The following is a 22,661-nucleotide window of genomic DNA, read 5'->3' on the forward strand; positions in this document are numbered from 1 at the left end:
TTCCTTTACTCTGACACTGAAATAAAATCCAGTGCAACCAAATGCCTCCAGGATTGAGTTTGTAAATAGAAATGGATGCATGTGTACATCCATTTCACACAGCTTTTCTGTGGGGGCCTGAGAGGTTTATTAGAGAATGAGGAGCCAGTAAGCAGCTTTCTCTGCAGAGAAGCTGTAATTCTACCAATTCTATGGATGTCCACCTAAAATGGCAAATTGGGTAAGAAGAGCAGCAAAAAGGCTTTCTCAAGAGCCCATACAATGGGACAATATTAGTTGTAAGCTTATCTGGCCTTTATGAAGGATTTCATTCAACATTGTCGAATGAAATTCGAAAGAGTGGGTGGCAATCATCGAAGAAGGTGCTCTAGTCAGATAAGGCCAAAACTGAACCTCATGGCTTATAGGTGAAACGCTACAGTATGTAAGAAGAAAACTGACACTGAACACTTCTCTGCACACATCCACAGTGAAACATGGTAGTATGGTAGATGAAGGCCATCATGCTGTGGGAACAGGGAAGCGCACAGTAAGATCCTTTTTCCTCTTAACAAAAAAAAAGTGCCCTTATGAATCCTGCTCTTTTTGTGGTCCAAGGTAACATTTTTGGATTTAAAAGCCTATTTTGCCAGCCTGGTCATTGCCTTCCTGCACAATTCAATTATAATCTTGCCTCACAGACAGTCTGGGCTTTCTCCCATTTTTTCGAATTAGAATTTCTACTGGGCCAATCAGCAAACATAATGAGAAGTTGTGAATGATAATGTTGATGCTCTGTGCTGTTTTGGAATCATTTTAGACCCTCTGTACAAAGCAAATAGTATAGAACAAGGGGTTGGTTTTTACCAGGCTACCATTTTGCCCCTTCAAATTGTGCCCCATATTTTTGTAATTTTGCCTATCAAGAAGACAGTTGGGCTTTTCTCACTCGTTACACCGAAAATGGAAGTTTTAACATGACAATTGTGAAAAGGTTAAATAATCTTGAATTTTAGTTGCTGCTGCCATCTATTGTTAGAATGTATGCCAGAATGTGTCCAAAAACAGATAGACTATTCTTTCACACTGGCACTGAACCTAAAACCAGTTTGATTTACCAGGTTGACATAAACCTGTAGGTTCTGTAGTTATGTATGTGTCAAATACTTTGCTGAAGTGAGTCTAATTTTAATAATAATAAGAATTGATCTGCACCATGAATGAATAATGCAAGATAGATATAGACAGACAAATGGTGCGCATGAGCACCCTCCGACTTTACACACCCTCTCTACTCCAGTTCCTCGCGCAGCAAGAAGCATTTCCTTTGGCCAAATCTGAGCCAATCAGCTTGCTTCTTCTTGCAAGGTTCTAACTCATCTGTGACTTTCAGCGTTCGCATGTAGTTAACCTGTTTGAAAAGAATCTCAGAATGAACACCGTTTTGACGTCTATTTCCCGTCTGCGTGGATTAACCCACCTGCGTAGGTAAGTCAGTTTTCTATGACAGACAGGAGGAAGGCCGCTGTGTTTCTACGCCATGCTAAGCGCGCATGCTAACGGCTAGAGGGTCCTGTTCGCTAAAGTCCGTATTTATGCTAACGCAGAGTGGGAGGCTGCTTTTGCGAGCTTCCCACTGACTCATGGTCACAGACTACAATCAAGTGACACTGAATAGAGTCATTGTTACTACTAGCTGGCAGTGTTTCCTTTTGGTTTTGCAGTTTGCTTTCGCTGCTCCATCTTCACTGCTAATGTGGACTTATTTAATGTAGAAGTGTCAATTATTCAGTTCAGTTTATTTATACACCGCAAATTCCCAGGAGCATATGGAGCAATCGGGTCTCTGATGCACGATGAAGCTTAACTATTAAAGGATTTAGATGTGAAGTTTAATTCTATTCTGGATTCAACAGGGAGCCGGTGAAGGGAAGCTAAAACGGGGAAATATGATTTCTGTTTTTAATTTTCATCAAAACTCTTGCTTCAGAATTTTGGAACAACTGAAGGAAGGGATTGACAAGGAATTCAACATATTAGCAAAAAGTGGTCTCAAAATGACAATATTAAAGTTTATCGCAATAATGTTTGGTTTATACTAGCTAAATTTGTTATCATGACAGGCCTCAGCCTACCTATGAGATGTGATAAATTCATTACAGTTTAATTGTGTTTTCATATTCAGGCTCATTAAACTTTAACTTGTGCTTCTTCTGCAGCAGCATCCCTATGCCTGATCTCTCAGCAAATGCCACGTCTCACCTCAGGTTCTTCAGTAGCTGGTTTGCGTCCGGCGCAGCTGCAAGAGCTCGGGTTTTCCGACTTCTGGGGCCCCTCTCTATGCAAGCAGAGAGCAGCGACGCGGTCCAGCAACTCCCCTGGCTGCACCAGCAGGTGCGAACCCGCAAAAGAGGCACAGAGTACCAGCCGAGCAATATAAAACGGATAAATACTCATGGTTGGATCAAGAGGATGAGCTCGCGGGGCGGCATAGAGGTGATCCTGCGGCGTATGTTGAAGAGACGGAAATCCCTCTCTCACTGAAGGTCTTGATGGAGGATCTGAAGGACTTGGAATCTTGGGAGGTGCTCAGGATGCCACTGGAAATGTCTGTAGTTGAATAAAATGGTGATACTGGTGTGCTTTGGGGGTTATACTTTCAAAGTGACTGTTTTGACCTCTGATCAGAACCAAGAACTGCTATCTTATAGTTTTACCAACTGGTCAAAACGTCCTGTTCTAAATCACACCATGTAAAATGTGTTTTAATGATGAAATATATCAAAATAAAATGATTTTGCAAAATAAGTTTTGTTATTGTGAAACCAGTGATGTTTGGAGGTATGTGTAACACCTTCTCAGTGCTCTGCCCTTCAGCTGTTAGAACTTTGTTTATTTCCCAGGAGACACCAGGAGGAACACTTTTCTCTGTAAAGTTTAGTATAATTTGTGTGGCATTCTGTCTGGAAGTACAGATGCATCTTAATGAGTAGAAATACCATCAAGAAACTTATTTCATTCAATTCATAAAGCAATATAGTTAAATGTTTTATAGTGATGTTTTAAAAGCATTTATTAAAGCTAGTCTTACTCTTTGTGACTTAAAACTAATGAAAACCCCAAATCCTCATGACAGTTACTGCCACCATCTACAATGAAAAGAATCTACTTAAGGCTGCAGTGTGTTTGTTTTATAAAACATTTTTATCACATATTTGTTCAAACTGTCAACTTGAGACAGTATGATATGAGACTGATAATCTGAAAAATAATTAAGCTCCTCTGCCTTTTCCCAGCACTAACTAGAAACAAACAATCAGAGTCAGGAGGAGGGTCTTAGCGCTATCAATCAAAATCTAATGTAGTGCTGCTTATGTCCTCTTCCATTGGTTGTCTGGGGTGGGGCAGCTTCTTCCTGGTAGTTACCCTGGTTGTCAGTGCTAAGGCTAGGTTGCATGACCTCCAATGACAGCGGATAAACCGTTTTTCTGTAAAGGCAAGTTGTTTCTCTGCCATTAGTACATTGACTTCTTCTTCTTCATTTTTTTTTTTTTTACAAAGTTACATACTGCTGCTTGAAGGTCATGGTAAAAAAGCTGGCTTTTTACAATGTTTTATCCAATCATAATAATGGAAAGTTGACTGGAAGGAAGAACTGGGGTCCAAGCAACACAACTCAGCTTTTGCTTGAATAGCATTGATGCAGTAATTTGTGCATATGGAACCCCAACTAGAGGTATGTATGGAACATATGGGGTACATGATTTTTTCCCCTCTTTTAGCAAGGTGACGTTTCTACATTGGAAAAAAATCAACTTTCAATGATTTGATGTAATATTCAGAGACTTTTTATTGTTTTTTTCAGTTGTGAGCTATTAGAATCAAAATTAGCAGAAATAAACACTTAAAGTCTGTCATTCTACTTATTCTTCCTGTTGTGACAATATTATTGACTTCAGAATAAATGTAAAAAATAATATGCATTTACTAAGAGGGTGTTTTGGAATGTGTTGATAATTTAATAAACAGATAAATACACGTCAAATTAATAAATCGACATTTTAATTTGTTCTACATTTCAGTTATGGAATCTTGGTATTAATTGTATTATTTCAAGATACTTCGGATTACCAAAATCGGAAAAATAAAAATGGGAAAAATACAGAATTTCAGAGCAATAGTAACTTGTTAGCTGTATTGATTATTGACAAAATAAAGAAATGCAAATACATTGTTTAATATGTCTATGGTTTGCATTGCCATAATATAACGTAGTGCTGGAAACTCTCACAGGCTCAAAGGAAAAATTACGTAATCACCGTTTTGGCCAATCATCGTATCACTCTTCAGAGCTCGTTCACATTTAAACCAATGAGATGACGTGAAGGTTAAAGAGTCACCGCCTCCGAAATGGATAAACAACAAAGATGGAGTTGTGAACTGAGAGCTACGCAGACACCTTTAGTAAATGTTTGTGGTTTTTTTCTGATAGACTTTTAAGCGTCTAAATGATAAAGCTGACGTAGTACAGTAATATTGGATGTAGTTCATGACCGTTAGTCGTCTTGAGAAGCTGTCTAAGAGGTAACAAGTCGGTTTCTAGGAAACGACTCAACAACAAAGCTTTGTTGCTAGCTCGTTTTCACTCAGCGTGCTAAGCTAGTGGATACGCGAAGACAAAAATGGAGAAGGTATGTTTACTGTTGCTTTATGTCGGCGTTTCGATACATTGTAGAAGAATAAATCATTTGTTCTATTGGGTTTCTGGCTTCTGGCCCATTAACAACAGTGTGAACTTGTGAAATAATTCGTAGTTTGTACCACTGATGTCAGGAATTATTTTTGCCACCGGGGAGTTACTGCTTATGCTTTATCTGTCCTGAACCTTTGACAGAGGAACTTCCTGAAGGGGCTGCCTGTCTACAACAAAAACAGCTTCACCAGGTTCCATGCAGACTCCGTATGTAAAGCATCAGTAAGTTCTCCATTCTCACTGTTTGGATAAACAAATGTTCCTGTTTTGTCGACATGATTACTGCTCATTTCTGACTTAAACTTATTGCCAATCCTGTGCTCCAGAACCGTCGGCCGTCTGTGTATCTTCCTACACGAGAATATCCATCAGATCAGAGTAAGTTCCAAGACTTGTTCTAAACAGAACATCCTGTGCATCTTTTAATGTTTCCTGTCTGTGTTATTTCACTCAGTCATTGTGACAGAGAAGACAAACATCCTACTGCGGTATCTACATCAGCAGTGGGATAAAAAGGTAAATGAGTGGAATGATGTGATGATCTGGAAACCTGCAGGATTTTAGAAACAGAAAGTCTCAGGGTATATGAAGTCAAACAAACTCATTGTATGCTGCAAAAAATGACCAGCTGGTCAGATTTGAATAGACTCCACAGTTTCTAGAACCTTCAACTTAGCAATTGCTGCAAATTTATTGTCATGTCATGATAATAAATTTTGCTGGTTGATAAATTGTCCCAGTAATTATTACAATAACATTGTTGTTTTGAGACAATTTCCAAGTAATATATTTATAATGGCGTAACAATACAATTTTGCCCGCTCAAAAGCCAGTAACCTTTAATTTTAACGCTAGAATTGGAAGATATTTTATACATCCAAAATAAAACGTGACAAAAACAATTAAATAAAATGCAAATAAAACCCACACACACCCGAAACCATAAATACAATTGACTGTCCTTCAAAAAATAATCATCAGAATGGAATTTTATCATGGGGTTAATTGATTAATTGCTTATTGCAACAAGTTTATGAGTACATGTATATATTTGACAGATCCAACATTTTCTGGGTAAAGAAATACCACAATAAATGCCAACCTAACCTATCCACATTTGAAACTCTTTTGCTGTACATTATATTAATTTTCTATTCAGGAAAAGAGACTATGTGAAGCACGACATTCAAATTTGTATGTAAACATCTGAGCCATCATTGTTTTATCTTTGACTGCCCACGCTGAACGTCATGAGCAAACGATTCGGATTTTCTTCTAAATTTGCCAGAATTCGGGAAAGAAGCGAGAGCAGGAGCAGACAGAAGAGGATAGCGCAGCACCTCCGCGAAAGATGGCGCGAACGGATAGTGAGGAGCCCACCGAGGACTCGTAAAGAACCACACTGCTTCCTCCATTCTCCCAGAGACTCGACTCCTTCAACAGAATCCACTCAGACATGCGGCGTGTTTGCAGACGTGGTGGTGCGGTAAACAGTGCTGATGGTTTCGAACCGCAGTTGTCCCAGCAGCCCCCCACAGTGTGACTCCAGGTTTACTCCAGCAGCTCCTTTACCTACCAAGTCTCCATGTCTCTGCTGTAGAGTGGGAGTCTTAACATGACCATACTTCTACCTCGTCTGCCCTCCATCCTGTTTTGTTCTTCTTCTCATCCTAAACAGTCTCGTTTGTACGCAGCATATGAAGTTCTAATTGTTGCAGAGCTTATGTATGCAATAATTCACACATATGCATATGTTGCTATCATTCTGGTTCGTGCTCAGTCAGGTATTTTCCACTTTCATAATTGGTAATGAAAGGAGGCATTTCAAATATGTTCTAGTTTCATCTTTAATGTTGAGTGGTTTATGATGATTTATTGATTCTGGGCTTTCTGCATTAAAAGACCTGAATGCTGAAGGAAATGAGTTGTTTCCTCAGAGAAACTAGTGATTTATTGCCTTAAATGATATGCCGCATTGGAGAAATATGAGCCAACGTCTAGTGAAGCAGATTTCATGCTCACATCGGGGGATTCAGATCGGTTTCCAGAGGTAGATTTTGTAGCTTTCATGCACTCTGTGGTGTGAGATTTCACAACCAATGGTGTACATTTTCTAACAATAAGATTAAAATAATACTTCAATATTTTGTTAATATCTACAACTATGTTTAAGTTAACTTGTATCCATAGTAATAGTGAGACTTCCTGTGAGTCCGTGCTATAAATGTGCCAGACACACTAAAGAAGAACCCTGAAAACTGGGCCGAGTTGGGCCGAGCAGGTACCGGTGGGAAAGAGTCTTCTTTAAAGAGTTCAATGCATTGAGAAACGGGTTCAGACTGAATGCTCACTTCCTGACAAGCGTTTGGATATTTGCAGTGTACATGTTGGAGTAACAGTCCTTCAAAAAAATATTCATGCTCCTTTAATTTTGGCACGCTGTCACCATAAATTACATTCATGTTTTATTGGGATTTTTGATTAAAGAGGAAAAACATTATAGTACACACAATGTAACGTGACATCTAAGGAAATAGATAAGTGTTTTCTAAATAAATCTGCAAAGTGTGAAGTGCATTTGTAATTGCAGCCTTCACTGTAATTAACAGCAGAAAGCATTACGGCTGCTAGCTTTGCCTGTGTTGTATAATAGCTCCAACTCAATGCAGTTACACTAGATGGAGAACAGATCTGTGAACATCAGTTTTCAAGTCTTACCATGAAGTCTCAACATCAAGATCTGGACTTTGACTGGGCCATTTTAAGATATGATTATGTTTTCATAACCCGTTCCGTGTTCCATGTTTTGGGGCCTGCTAGAAGACAAAGCTCCTCCCCAGTCCTCAAGTCTTCTGCAGGTTTTCTTCCCTGATTCTCGTATATTTAGTTCCATCCTTCTTCCCTGTTCCCACAGCATGATGTTCATAGTGTTCACTCTGAAACACTACTGTGTTTCAGAGTGATGTGGATTCCCGTCAACAGATTTGCTTTGGTTCTCTTCAGAATTCCAATAAATTATGTTTGTCCTTTTAATGCGACAAATGGTTTTGTATTGTATCTTGTTTCTTGAAGTAATATCTTCTTTGTTTAGCTTTGTTGTTTTTTTTTATTTAAGCTGTTGCATTTAAAGGCAGATTTTGGTCACAATGTAACAAGAACGTCCTCTGAACAGTAAAATGCATCTTTCTTTCAGAATTATTTGTGGTGTTTGTTTATTCATTGACTGCTGCTCAGAGGTTTGGACTGAGTGTTTACCTGCTCAGGCATGATGAGTACCGATTCTAACATTTAGCATATTTGACGTGGACAGTTCTTTCAACCTCTCAGTAGAACAGTTGCAGCTCTCACATGACGAGTTTGGAATGTGTCTGAGTTTATTGCATATATGCACTGTCAGCGTTTGTATGAAGGTACATGGTGACACACAGTAACTGACACAAACCAGAAAGCTTTGGAGAAACTTTCAAGGAAAAAAAAAACCCTTTCTTCTGTCATGACAGGAAGAAAGTACACCCTGTTTCAGCTCTTGGGTTTTATGTATCAGGGTACAATAAAAATCACCTGTTCCTTTAAAAAAATCATTTCAATTTGAATTTCATTTGAATGTACAAAACTGTACCTTCATCCACACTGCATGATTCAGCAGGCCTTGTAGAAAAACCATGTTGAGAAACATTGGATTATGCGTTATGGTCTGACAGTTGTGTTTTGGAATACTGTGAAGGTGATCAATGTGAAGATAGACAACTTTTCTTTTCTAAATGTTTTCCAGTCATGATTACAGTTGCACTTAAAACATTTTATTAAAAAGTTTTATAGTTTTTATCACATGAGTCACTTTCACAGAAAGTGACTCATGTGCAGATACATCACACACTGGGATTTTTCAGGTCTCTATTTCTACTATTTTTGATGACTATGTCCTAAAGATAATGACAACCATCAATTTAGTATCTCACAATATAAGAACACTGTGGAGATATTAAACACTGAAAACTCACGGTTCACACCTTAATCAGCTAATCGACTGAAAACGCCTGCAGAGGTTTCCTGACCCTCTCAGTCTGGGTTGATAAGACACAACATTCTGACTGGAGCATTAGACAGTGATGGACACTGTCCACTCGGAGAGAAGGCTACAAGAGGTGATTGCTGAAGAAGCTGCTGGTTCACAGAAGGCTGTATCTGGGGTATATCCATAGAAAGTTGAATGGAAGGAAAATGTTATTTAGAACAAGGTGCACCAGGAACATAATTGAAGCTTTGAGATGATTGTCAAGAAGAATCCATTCAAAAATTTGTGAATTTGACCTTTAACCCTGTAGAGAATATCTGGACTGTTAAGTGGAAGATGACACTCCAGATCCAAGGCAGATGACCAGAAGGCCGCTGTAAAAGCTACCTGGGTCACAGGCTGACCTCTTCCTTGCCACACCGCATTCATGCAGTAATTCATGCAAAAGGAGCCCCAACCAAAAATTAATGGAATAGAAATAAACATTGTTTTCAGAAGCCTGTCATGTCTGTTAAGCAATATTCTGATTTTCTGAGACACTGAATGATGGGTTTCCAGGATCTGTGAGGCGTAATCATCAAAACTAGAAGAAATTAAGACTTAAAAAATCTGACTCTGTGTTTAACTTTTTAAAATAAATAAAAACAAATACTGAGCTGTCATAACTAACAATTGCATGGTGGTGCCTATGTTGATAATAATCAGTTAATGAACACCAGGCTGCTACAGCCCCTCTAATGTCCCATGAAGGCACCATAGGTGAACTTAGTTTTTTCACCAGTGTTTCCATCATGGTTTACTTTTTGTTCAAAACGGAACAAAAAGCTGCTGTTGAACAGACAGAAGAAAAAAAAACATTTATTTGGACTCCTGAACATAAATTAGACTTATTTTTAGTTTTTCTGGAAAATGTCGATTTTTGGATGCAACATTTTCTTTGTTTTCTAAAAGAATAATAATTATTATAATAGTGGTTTGTTTATATCAACTTCTTGATAAATTGTTGCCACTTCTTTCTTAGATTTTTTTAATTATATTGTTTATTTCCTTTTAACTCTTCTTGCAGTTTCTTTTTAAAGTCTGTTTGGCTGTGAACACAACAGTTTGACCTCCGTCACATGAAATAAGTCTAGATTTTGCTATAATTGTTTTTTCTTGGGATTTGGTTTGGTGTGAAATTTTATAATGTCCTAATATACATTAAACCCAAGAACAAACAGGATGTACTCTCTTTTCAGCCTCACTGTAAGTTTAAACAGTGGTGGCTGAACCAATAGGGTAGAGTTTGCCCCTCACCTCCCTTGTGGTTGCCACTGCCTGGAGGCATCAGAACCCAGCAGCAGCATGGTCTCTCATGAAGCAACACCAGCTCCTCCTTTCTTGTTTCTCTCACATGGACATTGAACTGAGTGACATTTATTTGCCTCGTATAGTTACAGTCACTAAATTATGTAGTAAAATAAATTCATAGAAAATCAAAGTTTGGAAAAATAGATTTTTTTTATGGTCACAGTGACTATATCTGACCTAGTGCAGAAGAATCCCAATGGCTTTGAACGTGCATTGCAACTGAAAAGACAGTGAACATGTCACGCATGCACATGTTCACTGCGCATGCGTGGTGCTGGTACATGCATCCAGTACCAGCACCAACTTGGAGCTGGAAGTTTGACCTACAAACTGCCTTTCTACTGTCTTGGTTCTGGACCCTTTCTGTCTCTGGTACTGTCTCGGATCAGGCTGCACTGTTACTGAACCCCCATAGAATCAGTGACACTTACTGTACAGTTTATACATGGAAGTTAGGTAATTAAGTGTATACAGAGACAGTGGCACGCTTTATGGAGTTGCATCAAGAGTAAAAGCTGAACACTTGCTGCATGTGGTCCTTGTGGTTTAACACCGGAGTGCATCAGTGCTTCTACATTTTTCATGATCATTTGTACATTTTTCTCCCTTCCTAATATGACATTGCTGTGGGTGATCATTTGTTAGGTCTTCGGGTTTTCTAAATCAGTCTGTAGTCTTGATTCTCCTTTATCTGACTCGTTTGAGGGTAATTCCTCTGTGGTTGTGTTAGGTTGAGAGTTAGTAGCCTGGTTCGGCTGCTGTGTGCCATTAGCACACACCACCGTACCCTCTGATTTGCTAAAATTAAACAGCTTCCCTGGACTAAATGTTCTGTTAGGGGATTGTGGCTTCTCCTGTCCACCCGGGGGAGCTGAAGACATCACTGCTGAGCCTGGTGTTCCTCCAGATGCTGCCGCTGGCTCTTTTTTCACTTCAGGTGACTTTAGGAACTTCAGAAATCCAGGCAGCTTTGCCTCGCCTCCCGTTGGCGACTGAGCTGGTGACCGGGACGACCCAGAGGAGAACTTCCCTTGGAGAGGAATAATCTGTTTGAGCTTCATCACATTGTTATTCCCCAGCAGGGAGCTGGGCCTCTTGGGCTTGTCACCAGGCTTGTTGCCCTGTGATTTGTCGTGGTGGTGCTGGTGCTGCATGTCCGCCTTGTGGTAGTCGCTCTCATGACGAGCTTCTGCCTGCAGCTCGGCCTGACGGTGAAGCTCCTCCTCCTCCCGGCGGCGCCGAAGCTGCTGCTGGAAGTGCTGCTGTGCCTGCAGCTCATGTTTCTGAAAGGTTAAACATTTAGGACAAAGTGACGGAAAAGAAACATTCTACAGAGCAACAGTGTGTTCTACATTCTGACCGCAAACTAAGAGTGTTTTCACACTTGATAGTCTGGTAGACTTGGTTCGACTGGGGACCAAAAAAGCAGTATTTGGTTCATTTTCAGCCGGTTTGTTCTCTTTCACACAGGATTGTGTCAAACCAACCAGACCCTTTGGAAACCCTGTTCACCCTTTCACCTAAGAAACACTGAAGGAAACACCTCTGAAAAAGACACTGAGGGCATCTTCCTTCTTCATAAAATGTGAACAAAAGTGGAGTGGTTGGAAGATTTCTCTTTTGTCTTTGGTAAAAGAGTCATTTCTTCATTTCTGCTAGATGTACATGTTTGTTTTGGATGTATTTACCCAGAATGGATTGTGTTGTAATCCACTTCCTGCGTTTGGAGCGGTATCCAGACTGCTTGGCGTTCATATATGTATTAAAAACGCACCGTAATTAACTTCAACCAAATCGACACCTGGTTCGTAGGCAGACCGGAGTTCATTTTTTTGCTCTGCATCAGAGTTTGATAACATCCTCTGTTTAGCCCACTTTAATCAAACTCTACTTCCTTTGTGTAGAAAGTCCGGTTTGTAGGTGAGATGTGATTGTGTAATCAAACTCTCACTCTCCTCTCACCGGGAGCGATGCATTTCTGCACATAGCAATAGGAGCCAAAGAGGCTTAATTTTTTTTTCATACATTATCTCTCATATTTGGCAGATATGTAAGGTACACATTTTTGTAAAAGGTACCATTAAGTCATTAGACCCATCACATTTTTTGTTTTGAGCTATTAAGAGGTCAAGGAAAAAATATTTTTGCAAATAAGAGCTTGGTGTTTATTTGGTTCAGCCATAGGTCTCACCTTGAAACTCTCACTAGGAGGCCATTTTATAGGCCCAGTCTGTCTTTCTCATTGTTGAATCCTTAACTCTGACCTTAATTGAGGTAAGTGAGGCCTGCAGACCTTTAAACATTGTTCTGGGTTTTTTGTGACCTCCTGAATGAGTGATTGCGTGCAGTCATTTTGGGAAAGTTCACCATTGTTCCATATTTGCGCTATGTGTTGATAACAGTTCTCACTGTGGTTCTCTGGAGTCTTGACACTTTTCAAATGGCTTTGTAACCCTTTCCAGAATGACTGTTTCACATGTGTTATTTAACTTCTTCTGATTTTCTTTAGATCAGAAAAAGTTGAAAGAAGTTAAACCTGTACATTGTCATACAGGTTCTATCGCACAAGGCTTTTTTTCTTAATAAATGAAATTAGGGTTGCACAATTTTAGAAAATACTGTGATGACAATAATATTAATACATTTTATGATCACAATAACAGTGCTTATCATAATCATGTTCAGAACACTGAATATACTAGCCAAAAATGATTGCACTCCAAACAATCATTTGGGATATGAATAATGGGCACAATAATATTGCGATAGCAATATATTTGCAACATATTGTGCAACCCTAAGTGACATCATCACATAAAAACATTTTTTAATTGTTACTCTGATTATTTTGCTCTGATGTTAACATTGTTGTCCTTTGAAGTGTGACAAGAAAAAAACTGAAAAGATCTGAAAAAGGAGCACTGTACAGAGAGCTGACTGACGTCACGCACTGCCACTATTCAAAGACAGACTGGACCACAGAGCATTTCAGGTTAACACACAGCAAGAAACGAAGGGACGTATACACACATATATGCAATACAAATTGGCCAATCAGCAGCCAACAGCTGGTCTGATGTTGGCAGAAGGTCTTTCAAGCTATGACAGAGCGATATACCTTGAAAGCTTCCCTTCGTCGGTACTCTAGCTTGGCCATCTCGTCTGCTACCCAGCCAGGGATATCAGGGATGGCGACATGGATGACGTACTTTAGGAGGATTGCAAAGTGCTGAAAACCCACAAGACCACAAAGGGACAAACTCAAGACAACACATCAGAGTACAAGACATTCATTTTCACATTCTGTGTTTTGATGGATAAATAAGTCTTGCATACGCCATAAAACCTACACTAGACAGAACATTTTTAGGTTTAATGAAAGTGTGTAGGAAGTACCTCAAGCAAGACAATGGAGATGATGGTCATCTCTGGGCTCAACCAGGGGAACAGACGCTGAAGCTGGCCACACTGACCAATCAGGTAACAGTTAACTATAATGGCTATCAAGCCCATGGCTTCCATTGCAGTCTGTTGTTGAAAACAAGCAGACAAATTTACAGGCTGTTGAGGTGGAAGCCCGAAAGGCATTACTGACATTTCCAAGCTGGAAGCCACCAACCTGCCACTGTCCGATGTTCTCCACTCTCTGTCCGAACGGTCTCTGAAGGCCAGTGCACAGCTTCAGGGCATCACTTCGTATCTCAATGATGTTGTTGATAAGAGCACACATGGCCGCCAGGGGAAAGGCCGAGGAAAAGAGCACCACGTAGCCGAACTGAATGAACATCTCCTGGTAGTCTTGAAGTGTTCCCTTTTCACATCAAATGTCCCACCACAAAAAGATTAGTCACATTTTTTTAATGTGTACACATAACTGTGAGTAGATATAATTTTGGAGAAACATGTATCAGGAAGGCTACCTCATATGTCTGCATACAACTCTCTATCTCAGCCTGAGTCAAAGCAACGGTTTTGGGTTCCTCTGGTGGATCCATCCAAGATTTCTTGTCATCTTTCCCCTCCCCTACACTCCTTCTCTGGTAGATGGAATCGGATTCTTTTGAAGAGGACACACTGACACTCTCCTTGGTCTCCTGCTGAAGGAAAAATTAAAAATGATACTTCTGTGCTAATAACTGAAACATCTTTAATGTGTACTTATTCACACATTTCTTAAGGGTCCAGCATGGTCAAGCCAACGTGCCGAAATTGGTTCTCATTGTCGCAGTTGGGTGATGAAAATTACTTCTTTTAGTTCTCAGCCTCATGTCATCCACCCCTTCCTGTTGTAAACTACACATATGATGAAACACCATGACGTATACTGCAGTGGGAGGGGCTTCACAGGAGCTAAGACCAGTGAGTCTTGTGGACCTTGAAGGGTGTTTGTGAAAACAAACCTTTGTCAAGCATTGTCGACTTCTGCCCAACAATGGTGGGCCCTTAAGATGTTGAGAAACCCTGCCCATTAGACAGAAACAATGTTGACCACACTACCTGAGACAGCGATTCACAGTCACTGTCCTCATCACAACTGTCAAAAATACTGGATGGATCCATCCCGTCTTCCACCAGCGTCGGACTGTCCTCCAGGAAACTGTCCTCCACAGCCTGGGTCTCCGTCTTGACATTCTTGTAGTCCACCTTCTCGGTGAAGCTGACTTTCCGATGCTTTATAATGCTGTCGTTCATGTCCCACTCTTCCTCTGAGAGCCTGAAGCCAGCTTTCAGATCTCCTCTTCTCCTTGGTTCCTGGTTACAATTCGTGGCGTGACTGTTTGAGATTCCTCTGGGACTCAAGAAGGAGTAGGATGTAATTGAGGCTTGTGCCTTCCCAAGAGCCAGACGCCCATACTTGAGAATGATGACTTGTAGTAGCTCCCATAAGACCTTTGGGGTGAAGACGCCGAGCTTGCTTTGCTCGTAGAGATATGGCTGAAGGACTTCTTTGATGTTTTGTAGGAATTGGCGGAAAATCAATAGAGTAGCAAGCATCTGAAAGGAAAACAGAGACTTTACATACAACATATATTGTTTTATATGTGCATATATATGTTTGTTATTATGGTGTATTGGAGAAGGGGTACGGTTAAATACATTATTTCTTCCTACATCTTCTCAGACATATTAAATGGAATTCATGCTTCATGTGTAGCATGAAGCATGTGTGATACAGATTATTGATATATGGATATGTGTGCACATTGGGTAAATACTTATTCTTCAGATTTATTTTGTGTCTATTCAGTTAAAGTAGATGTATCAATTGACATAAACTTATTTTAAAAGGGGTTTTTATATGTTCGAACTGTGTTTGTATTCATGTGTCTGTGTGTGTATATGGGTATATGGGTATGTATAGATACACAAAGTCATACTAATGTTAACGTGGATGAACATAAACACATGGAATGAATCATTATGAAAATTAAATGACATGAAATGACATGTTGGATGTGCCTGAAGTGCAAAGTGCTTTGAGTGGTATAAGTTCAGTCCATTTTACCATTTGTCTTTGTACTGTTTATTTGCATGACTACCAACAGTAGAAACTTTAACTAGACTTTTCAATGTTGTTGTGTTGTGAGCTATCAGTGCAGAAACATCTAGATGTGTGATTGTGCAGTCAGACACACAGGAAGTTGCGTGGTTTCCTTGAAACAGCTGCTATAGATAGAGTCACATGTTTTGTTCTTACACTTGGTCAGAGGTAAGGTGCAATTTACAAATTGAAAGTGAAAGATTCAAAATGTAGAGATGTTACAAAGTGGTTTTACCATCAACTTCCTGTTTTCATTATATTTAGAAGAACATTCATGTCTGTTCATGTGTTTGTGTCCATACATTTGAATGGCAATATTATCCAAATTGGCACATTTGAATGGCACTATTATCCAAATTGGCTTACAAATGAAGATAAAAATGATTGTTCATAAAGCTCTAAAGCTACAAAGAATTGTTGGCCAAAATAATTCAAAATAAGTTATTATTATTATTTACATATACAGTCTGTAACAGAGGAATCAGTCTTGGGGTGATGGCGGTTCTGAAAGTAGAAGTTTGGTGGTCACATGGCGCCGTGGCTCTGACTGCAAGGCAGCCTCGCTTCTGTCAGTCTGAATAACATCACCTTCCTAAAATAATGACTTCAGCCATATCTTTTTTTTTTGTCGAAAGTGTTCTGTTTTTTTATTTGTTTTCTTTGCTTTTTTTCCCCAAATCACTTTTTGGCAAAGAAAAAAAAAAAAAAAAGGACTCAGGCCATTATTTTAGGAATGTGACAATATTATGTTTTTCAAGAATCAATTTAATCTCAGGGCTGCACAGTTGGCAGCACTATTAACTTGCAGGAAAATCTCAACAAATCTCAACCTGCGGTCTTTCTGTATGTTCTCCCTGTGCATGCATGGCTTCCTCTCACAGTGCAAAACATGACTGGCTAATTAGTCTCTTTAAATTCTCAATAGGTGTGAGTGTGTGTGTCTATGGAGTGTAATCTCAAATAAGATAATGACATAACAATCAACATTACAATAATTTTCAAGTCATAAGATTCTGTTTTTGTTAATATGTTATTTATTATTACAACCAGAGTTCATACACACATTTTTAATGCCAAAATTCCAGAATTGTCATCAGATTTCCAAAACAAAAGCATTGAAAAAGCCGAGAAGACAATATCTAAAGACATGCTCAACAGCAGTCTGTTGAAGTCAGAGGGTTCTGACACTGATGGAAGTTGCAGACTGATTTTAATTATAATTTTAATGTGTTGTGAAATGGTGCTATATAGATAAACTGAATTGAATTGATTGAGTGTACAGGACTGGCTAATTTTTGCCAAAGCTCAAAACTAACTAATATTCCAAAATAAATAGCAACTACAGATTTTCTTTTGTACTACCAATTTCAAATTTCAAATTTTCTTCAATGTTCTTACCTCCTTCAGTCGCTCCATGTCCTTGAGGTAGAATCCAATGTAGAAAAGGCTGAGGTAAGAATTGATGAATTCAAACTGTGAAGAACAAGAAGACATAAGAAGAAATAGAAAACCAAACTATCTTAAAAAGCAAAGCACAAAACAAAACAGGATAACTTACAAAAACCATCTTGATGATCAAATTGTTCTCGTAGGCACTCTGAAGCCTGTAGTTCTCTGGAAGAACAAACAAACATGAAGCATTAGAGAGACATATTCTATTTCCTATTTCTGTTCCTGCTGGAGAAAAGGAGAGTCAGTCACCATCCTCTCCCTTTCTTATCAAAGAACTCGTCTATTATTCACACAAACGGAATTCTGTCATTTGCCAAAATGATTCCTACCCATGTCATTAAGCCAGTAGGCAATCTTCTTATACACTTCATCACATACAGTTACAGTGATGGCCAGAAGTATCTTAGGGATGAATCTTGTGATACTAGGCAGCTCCTGAATCTCCATCACCACTTCCTGCAAGGTGAAGAATATTATTGTGGAATTAGAACTAGTGACAGTCTAATAACTGTTATTTATCACTGTCATGACATGAAAACTGTGGAGGACCAAAACTGACATAATTAAAAATAAAAGCAGAAATTAATAGATTTTGTTTTTCCTTTTTCCTACACATGCATTTTCATCAAGAAATGCATGACCAGCCCATAGACAGGAGTTGAAGTCCTAAGACACCACCCCTCCTCATTTGCATAACAAGGCAAAAAAGCTTTAGGAAAATTAAAACGTGGAGGCGAGGAAATGTAAAAAGAACAAAGGAGAAGGAAAGACAAAATATACATACATTTCTTGATGAAATGCATGTGTAAATTTGACAGATAATTCATTTTATTTATAAATGTATTATAAATAATACATTAATAAAAATTACGTCTTGAGATCTCAAAGGGCTAAATGACTCTATATGTGTCATAAAACTAGCACTAGACACTATATAGAATATGCATATTTTACCTGTTTGAAAATTGAATACTTTAATATTGGATTCTTTATGTTTGGCTGTGGAGCTGTGTCATTACTAGCTGTTTTTGTTTAGCATGGTAGACAGTGGTGTCCAACAAAGACCTGCAGTTGAAGACAGAGGAGCATGGCGAGGAAGACGAAGCAGAGGCAGAGCAGGCAGACAGGCAGGCTGACCAGCCATCTGAACATGGCTCTCTTCCAGGCGGGGTAGTAGAACTCCTCACAGCCTGTTATGGGACTGCACCGCCTCACACCCTGTAGGCACACATTAGAAATGAGATTGTTGAGAAAGACTGGGGGTCCTCTGGACATGATGAAGCAAAGAAGGACTTTCCAAATAACATTATGAACAACCCTGACCATGAGATTGTCTTAGAAAAACAGTGTCTTTGGTCAGAGGCTTTTTCGAATTTGCTGTAATACAGACTGCTACAGGAGCTCTTTTCTGCCAACAGCCATCACTGTCTACACCACCATTTAATTTCCCTTTGGGATCAATAACATACTTTTAATTTAATTAATATGAGCTTCCCTCAAAAAATTAACTTCCATGAAAGTATGAAAAACAACCTAGGTCAGTGTAATGCTTGGTAACATGATCTGTTTATGTGGGCAACACAATGAAACTTGACAAAAGCAAGCGCCCAACGTGGGGCTCGAACCCACGACCCTGAGATTAAGAGTCTCATGCTCTACCGACTGAGCTAGCCGGGCTCAGCTCCCATGTGACCTGTGTGCCTCTTTACCCATCACAACCCCTCCCACCACTGCTTCTTTTTGTGGGGGTATGCAACCTAATAACACCACCCCCCTCACTCCCCACACACATACTAACCCCGCCCCTCCTGCTGCTCTCAGAGCACATGGACCCACCAACCCCATTTCCTGCTATTGTAGGCTAACCCTGTGTTGGGAGGAAGACTGTCAGAGGAAATATCACCAAGACATGAGAAACTTTCAGGGTCATTATTACAGGAAGCCTGTGCTTATATTGTGAAAAGTTCTCACCCTGAACTGGGGCCTGGGCTCCTCCAAGGACTCGGCGGGGGTGTCCAGGGTGCCCCACCTGTAGGCCAGCTCCGCTTCTCGCCGCTTCCAGCGCTCCAGAAATAAAGTTGCCCAGACGACATTAAAGAGAGCAAAAACCACACAGCAGATATCCTGGCTGGTCTGTGTGGGGACAAAAGGTTGAGTCAGTCACTTTACGCCACTTTAATTGTAAAGCAGTGAGGAGGATCCATCAGTTTTCTTTAGCATGACAGTGAGATTAATACCTGGTAGCAGTCATAAATAAAGTAAAATCAAATTATTGATTTTTAGTAGTTTCCACCCGAAGATGTTCCCCTTTCAATGTGTACTTTTTGAAACTTTTCTCTGTGAAAATATAAAATCTGAGAATGACTCTACAGCACACAGGAGAAAACACTAAAGACATGGATTTCTGTTCATAAACTGAAAATGTGTTGCCTTTTTTAATAAGTATATGTATTACAGTAATGCTGGCTAAAATGTTCTTTGCATGTCAAGTCTTTGGTCATGCAAACATAAAGTACAGAGTGGAGGTCATCAGACTTCTAGTTAAAAAAGGAAATGACGTTGCTATTATTCACTTGTCTACTCTCTTTGCACATATCATAAAGCGGTGATTGTGAGGATAAACGCTGAGACCCAGGTTATGGTGATGATGATGAATTTAATGATGAATGTTGCTCTAAACCAGGGGTCACCAACTCCAGTCCTCAAGGGCTACCATCCTGCAACTTTTAGATTCACCTCTGCTCCAAAATGTCTGAATTCCCTCACCAGCATTCACTCCTCTCTGCAATAAGCTGGAAACAAGCAGTTTATTTGATCCAGGTGTGTTTGAGCAGAGACGCATCTAAAAGTTACAGGATGGTAGCCCTCGAGGACTGGAGTTGGTGACCCCTGTTCTAAACAGTCCAATCAGGCAGCACAGCAGGAACAATAGCACACAGCTAATAACCGGTAGCAACTGACAATTGGTGACTGAATGCAGGAGCTAAGACTAACCAGGACGTCATACAGTACGACTGGAGAGCTAGGAAGAAGACGTACAACAAACGACAAGGACCCAACAAAAGACAAAGACAACAGGTGGGACTAAATACACTGGGAGGGTAATCAAGGAATGAGACACACCTGAGAAAAAAAAACAGAAAACACACAAAAAAAACAGACACACAGGACAGAAACTGAACACAGAAAAACCTTAACATAAATGCACAAAAACACGGATCATGACAGCACAGATGTAAGGTGGCTGTTTTGCAACCCTGAAAAAACACCTAGAACCGCCGGTTCCTTATCTTTGCAGAAGTTCCTCATTTCCTGCAGGAAATGAACTTATGAACTTAATTTTTCTACCTACTATAAATGCTGCAATGTACATGTTTCACTTCACCCATCAATATGTCTCCAAACTATGCTCTGGAAGTATAAGGTCAAAGGGGAACATAAGAGGGACATACGGTGGAATAAACAACAAGAGTATAACTATTAAGCAAAAACAATATAATCAATAAATGCAAAATGATTCTTAATATGATGAATAGTACGAGTAAAATAAATATATGGGCACATAGGAATAAAAGTTGAATGTAAGATAAGTAAAACAAAAATAATAATGCAGTGATTATTATTATTTTCTCAACACATATTGAGCAATAAGATCAAATTAACTACAGATAACATATGAACTTCTTTTAACAGAACTTCACTTAACTAAAATGGTGAACTATTTATTTATTTTCAATATGATAGCAGTATAAAGAAACAGACATGAACAAGTATTGCAAAAGACATATTTTTTGTACCACAATAATCTTAACATGCCCGAAAAGGAATAGGAAGAAGTACAAAACTTATGAACTCCTACCCGATAAACTTACCATGTTTTGAGGTGGACCCTCATTATTAAATAAAAAAAAGAAAAATCTTGACATAGTTTAATTAATTTTCCATTTTATCTGTTTTTTGGGGGTATTTTTGCCATGGACTCGTCGTCAGACACACATATATGTACATGCATACATCCATACCCACACACACTCTGCGTTAGGCTCAGTTTACCTATACAGATTTGTGCTAAGTCTCACCAATATTTCTACAGCTAGTGAAAATGACCTAATTTTTCTTTTCAAATTGTATTACATTTTGACTTTGTTTTAACTCCTCATTTAACTTGTTCCATAATTTTACATCATGAATTGAAATACCCTCAAAAGCTCTCTCTTTAAGGTTTGTGATACCTGATCATCTTCTGCTAGTATCCAGAGCAGAAAGCCGATGACGGCAGGGTAGAGCATGGAGTTGGTGTAGAAACCCAGCCAAGCAAAGTACATGCCGATCTTCACTCCAAAGTAGTCACAAATGTCATCTGGAAATGATTTATTAGACATAACTGAGGATATTCAGCTTGCTTTAAAAAACTCCAACCTTGAGTTAGCAGAAGTGGACCCGATTTCAAGGAATCTATTCAGTATGAGGCATTCCATGTCATCCTCCAGTATTTCTTACCGAGGGGCTGCCTTTCACACACAGCCTGGACCCACGAAGTCATCAGCTGGTTGAGTATTCTTTGTTCATGAAGAGGAAACATCTGATGGATCACTCCCCGAGCGATTAGCTCTGGAACTAAAAGTACAGACAACGGCTGAAACCAGAGTTCCCAGTTCGATGCTTGTTCCCAGTTCCATCACATAAACTCATAACCAAATCAATCAAAGTTTTTGGGGTTACAATGTGGCAAGATGTGAAAAGCTTTGGGGTATGTAAACTTTTAAGATACTAACAATGCTGTAACTTTTTGTTGAACTTTTTTAGCTCCTTGTCCAAAAGTGCCACATAAATATGACAAGGAAAAAACATTGAATATATAACATTTTTACCTGCTCAGCAATAAACTACACATGGGACATTTTAGTGAAACAAAAAGTAGTAATTTTTGACAGGAAAGTATCTATAAATCACTGATAAAAAAAAAGTTTTGTACTTATTAAAGTTGTAGAGTTGTCGTATAATGACTCAATTTATTGTCTATTTTCAACAATAAGAAGATGATTTTGGATTTTCTTTGAAAACTCCTTGATATTGCCAAAGTTTAGTAAATCAACTAAATGCAGATTTTGGTGAAATCATGTCTGCTATATAATAAAAGTTGCTGGATATCAATATGAAATTAAGAAACAAAAAGAAAAAAAACATGTATATTATAAGATAAATACTTTGTAATGTGTCTAATGTTTTCCATTTTTAGAACATTTCAGTTTGTAAAAAATTTACTTTTTTAACTGAAAAAAAAAGTTTTCATTTGGATCATCTGCCTGTCCTGGGCCCCTAATTATATATCAATCAAATGTTATTTGCATAGCACATTTCAGCAACAAGGCAGTTCAAAGAGCTTTACATCATAAAAACATATACCCTGCTTGCAGCCATGATCCACACAAAATTAGCTTAGCTGCTGCAAAAGTGGCCCCCAGGCCACACTTTGAACATTAACCCCTGCATTAAGGGATAAAACCAGAATAAAGGAATGAGAAGATGCAGAGCGGCCTGGAAAATGTAGATGATAAAAAGCATCTCAC

The 22,661-nt window shown here is 39.1% G+C and overlaps 3 protein-coding genes and 1 non-coding gene across 10 annotated transcripts in view; 2 read left to right on the forward strand and 2 right to left on the reverse strand.

Moving 5' to 3' along the window:
- The first annotated feature begins 1,251 nt into the window (after positions 1 to 1,251).
- On the forward strand, positions 1,252 to 2,787 carry mrpl34 (mitochondrial ribosomal protein L34). Of its 2 annotated transcripts, none has more exons than XM_007573781.2 (2): positions 1,252 to 1,467; positions 2,202 to 2,787. In XM_007573781.2, the coding sequence occupies exons 1-2, from the start codon at positions 1,412 to 1,414 to the stop codon at positions 2,521 to 2,523; spliced, it is 378 nt and encodes a 125-aa protein (XP_007573843.1). In that variant the 5' UTR covers positions 1,252 to 1,411; the 3' UTR covers positions 2,524 to 2,787. The 2 variants fall into 2 exon arrangements, with proteins under 2 accessions (XP_007573843.1, XP_007573842.1); XM_007573780.2 differs by having other exon boundaries at positions 1,255 to 1,467; positions 2,199 to 2,787.
- A 1,554-nt stretch (positions 2,788 to 4,341) lies between these two features.
- On the forward strand, positions 4,342 to 7,930 carry LOC103153025 (DET1- and DDB1-associated protein 1-like). 3 transcript variants are annotated; one of them, XM_016661658.1, is made up of 5 exons: positions 4,342 to 4,449; positions 4,874 to 4,954; positions 5,059 to 5,110; positions 5,187 to 5,248; positions 6,021 to 7,930. In XM_016661658.1, exons 1-5 carry the CDS (start codon positions 4,390 to 4,392, stop codon positions 6,123 to 6,125), a joined length of 360 nt encoding a protein of 119 aa, XP_016517144.1. In that variant the 5' UTR covers positions 4,342 to 4,389; the 3' UTR covers positions 6,126 to 7,930. The 3 variants fall into 3 exon arrangements, with proteins under 3 accessions (XP_016517144.1, XP_016517145.1, XP_007573844.1); XM_016661659.1 differs by having other exon boundaries at positions 4,349 to 4,443; XM_007573782.2 differs by having other exon boundaries at positions 4,358 to 4,670.
- Positions 7,931 to 9,828: 1,898 nt separating this feature from the next.
- The window catches only part of LOC103153027 (anoctamin-8-like), a 29,721-nt gene continuing 16,888 nt past the window's right edge, over positions 9,829 to 22,661 (reverse strand). For 2 of the 4 annotated variants that reach the window (XM_007573785.2, XM_016661657.1), the window contains 13 exons: positions 21,592 to 21,708; positions 21,324 to 21,451; positions 19,063 to 19,224; positions 18,157 to 18,309; positions 17,421 to 17,547; positions 17,198 to 17,253; positions 17,038 to 17,112; positions 14,595 to 15,092; positions 14,018 to 14,194; positions 13,717 to 13,908; positions 13,494 to 13,625; positions 13,216 to 13,326; positions 9,829 to 11,380 (listed from right to left, as the gene is read on the reverse strand). In XM_007573785.2, the coding sequence (XP_007573847.1) occupies positions 10,739 to 11,380; positions 13,216 to 13,326; positions 13,494 to 13,625; positions 13,717 to 13,908; positions 14,018 to 14,194; positions 14,595 to 15,092; positions 17,038 to 17,112; positions 17,198 to 17,253; positions 17,421 to 17,547; positions 18,157 to 18,309; positions 19,063 to 19,224; positions 21,324 to 21,451; positions 21,592 to 21,708 (2,570 nt within the window). In that variant the 3' untranslated portion in view covers positions 9,829 to 10,738. The remainder of the gene's footprint in view (positions 11,381 to 13,215; positions 13,327 to 13,493; positions 13,626 to 13,716; positions 13,909 to 14,017; positions 14,195 to 14,594; positions 15,093 to 17,037; positions 17,113 to 17,197; positions 17,254 to 17,420; positions 17,548 to 18,156; positions 18,310 to 19,062; positions 19,225 to 21,323; positions 21,452 to 21,591; positions 21,709 to 22,661) is intronic. The other 2 variants (XM_007573786.2, XM_016661656.1) reach the window with 2 other exon arrangements.
- Positions 18,696 to 18,768, reverse strand: trnak-cuu (transfer RNA lysine (anticodon CUU)). The gene has a single exon. It is a non-coding gene; the product is annotated as a tRNA-Lys (tRNA).

This window comes from Poecilia formosa, unplaced genomic scaffold, assembly GCF_000485575.1.
Source record: "Poecilia formosa unplaced genomic scaffold, Poecilia_formosa-5.1.2 Scaffold338, whole genome shotgun sequence".
NCBI lineage: Eukaryota > Metazoa > Chordata > Actinopteri > Cyprinodontiformes > Poeciliidae > Poecilia > Poecilia formosa.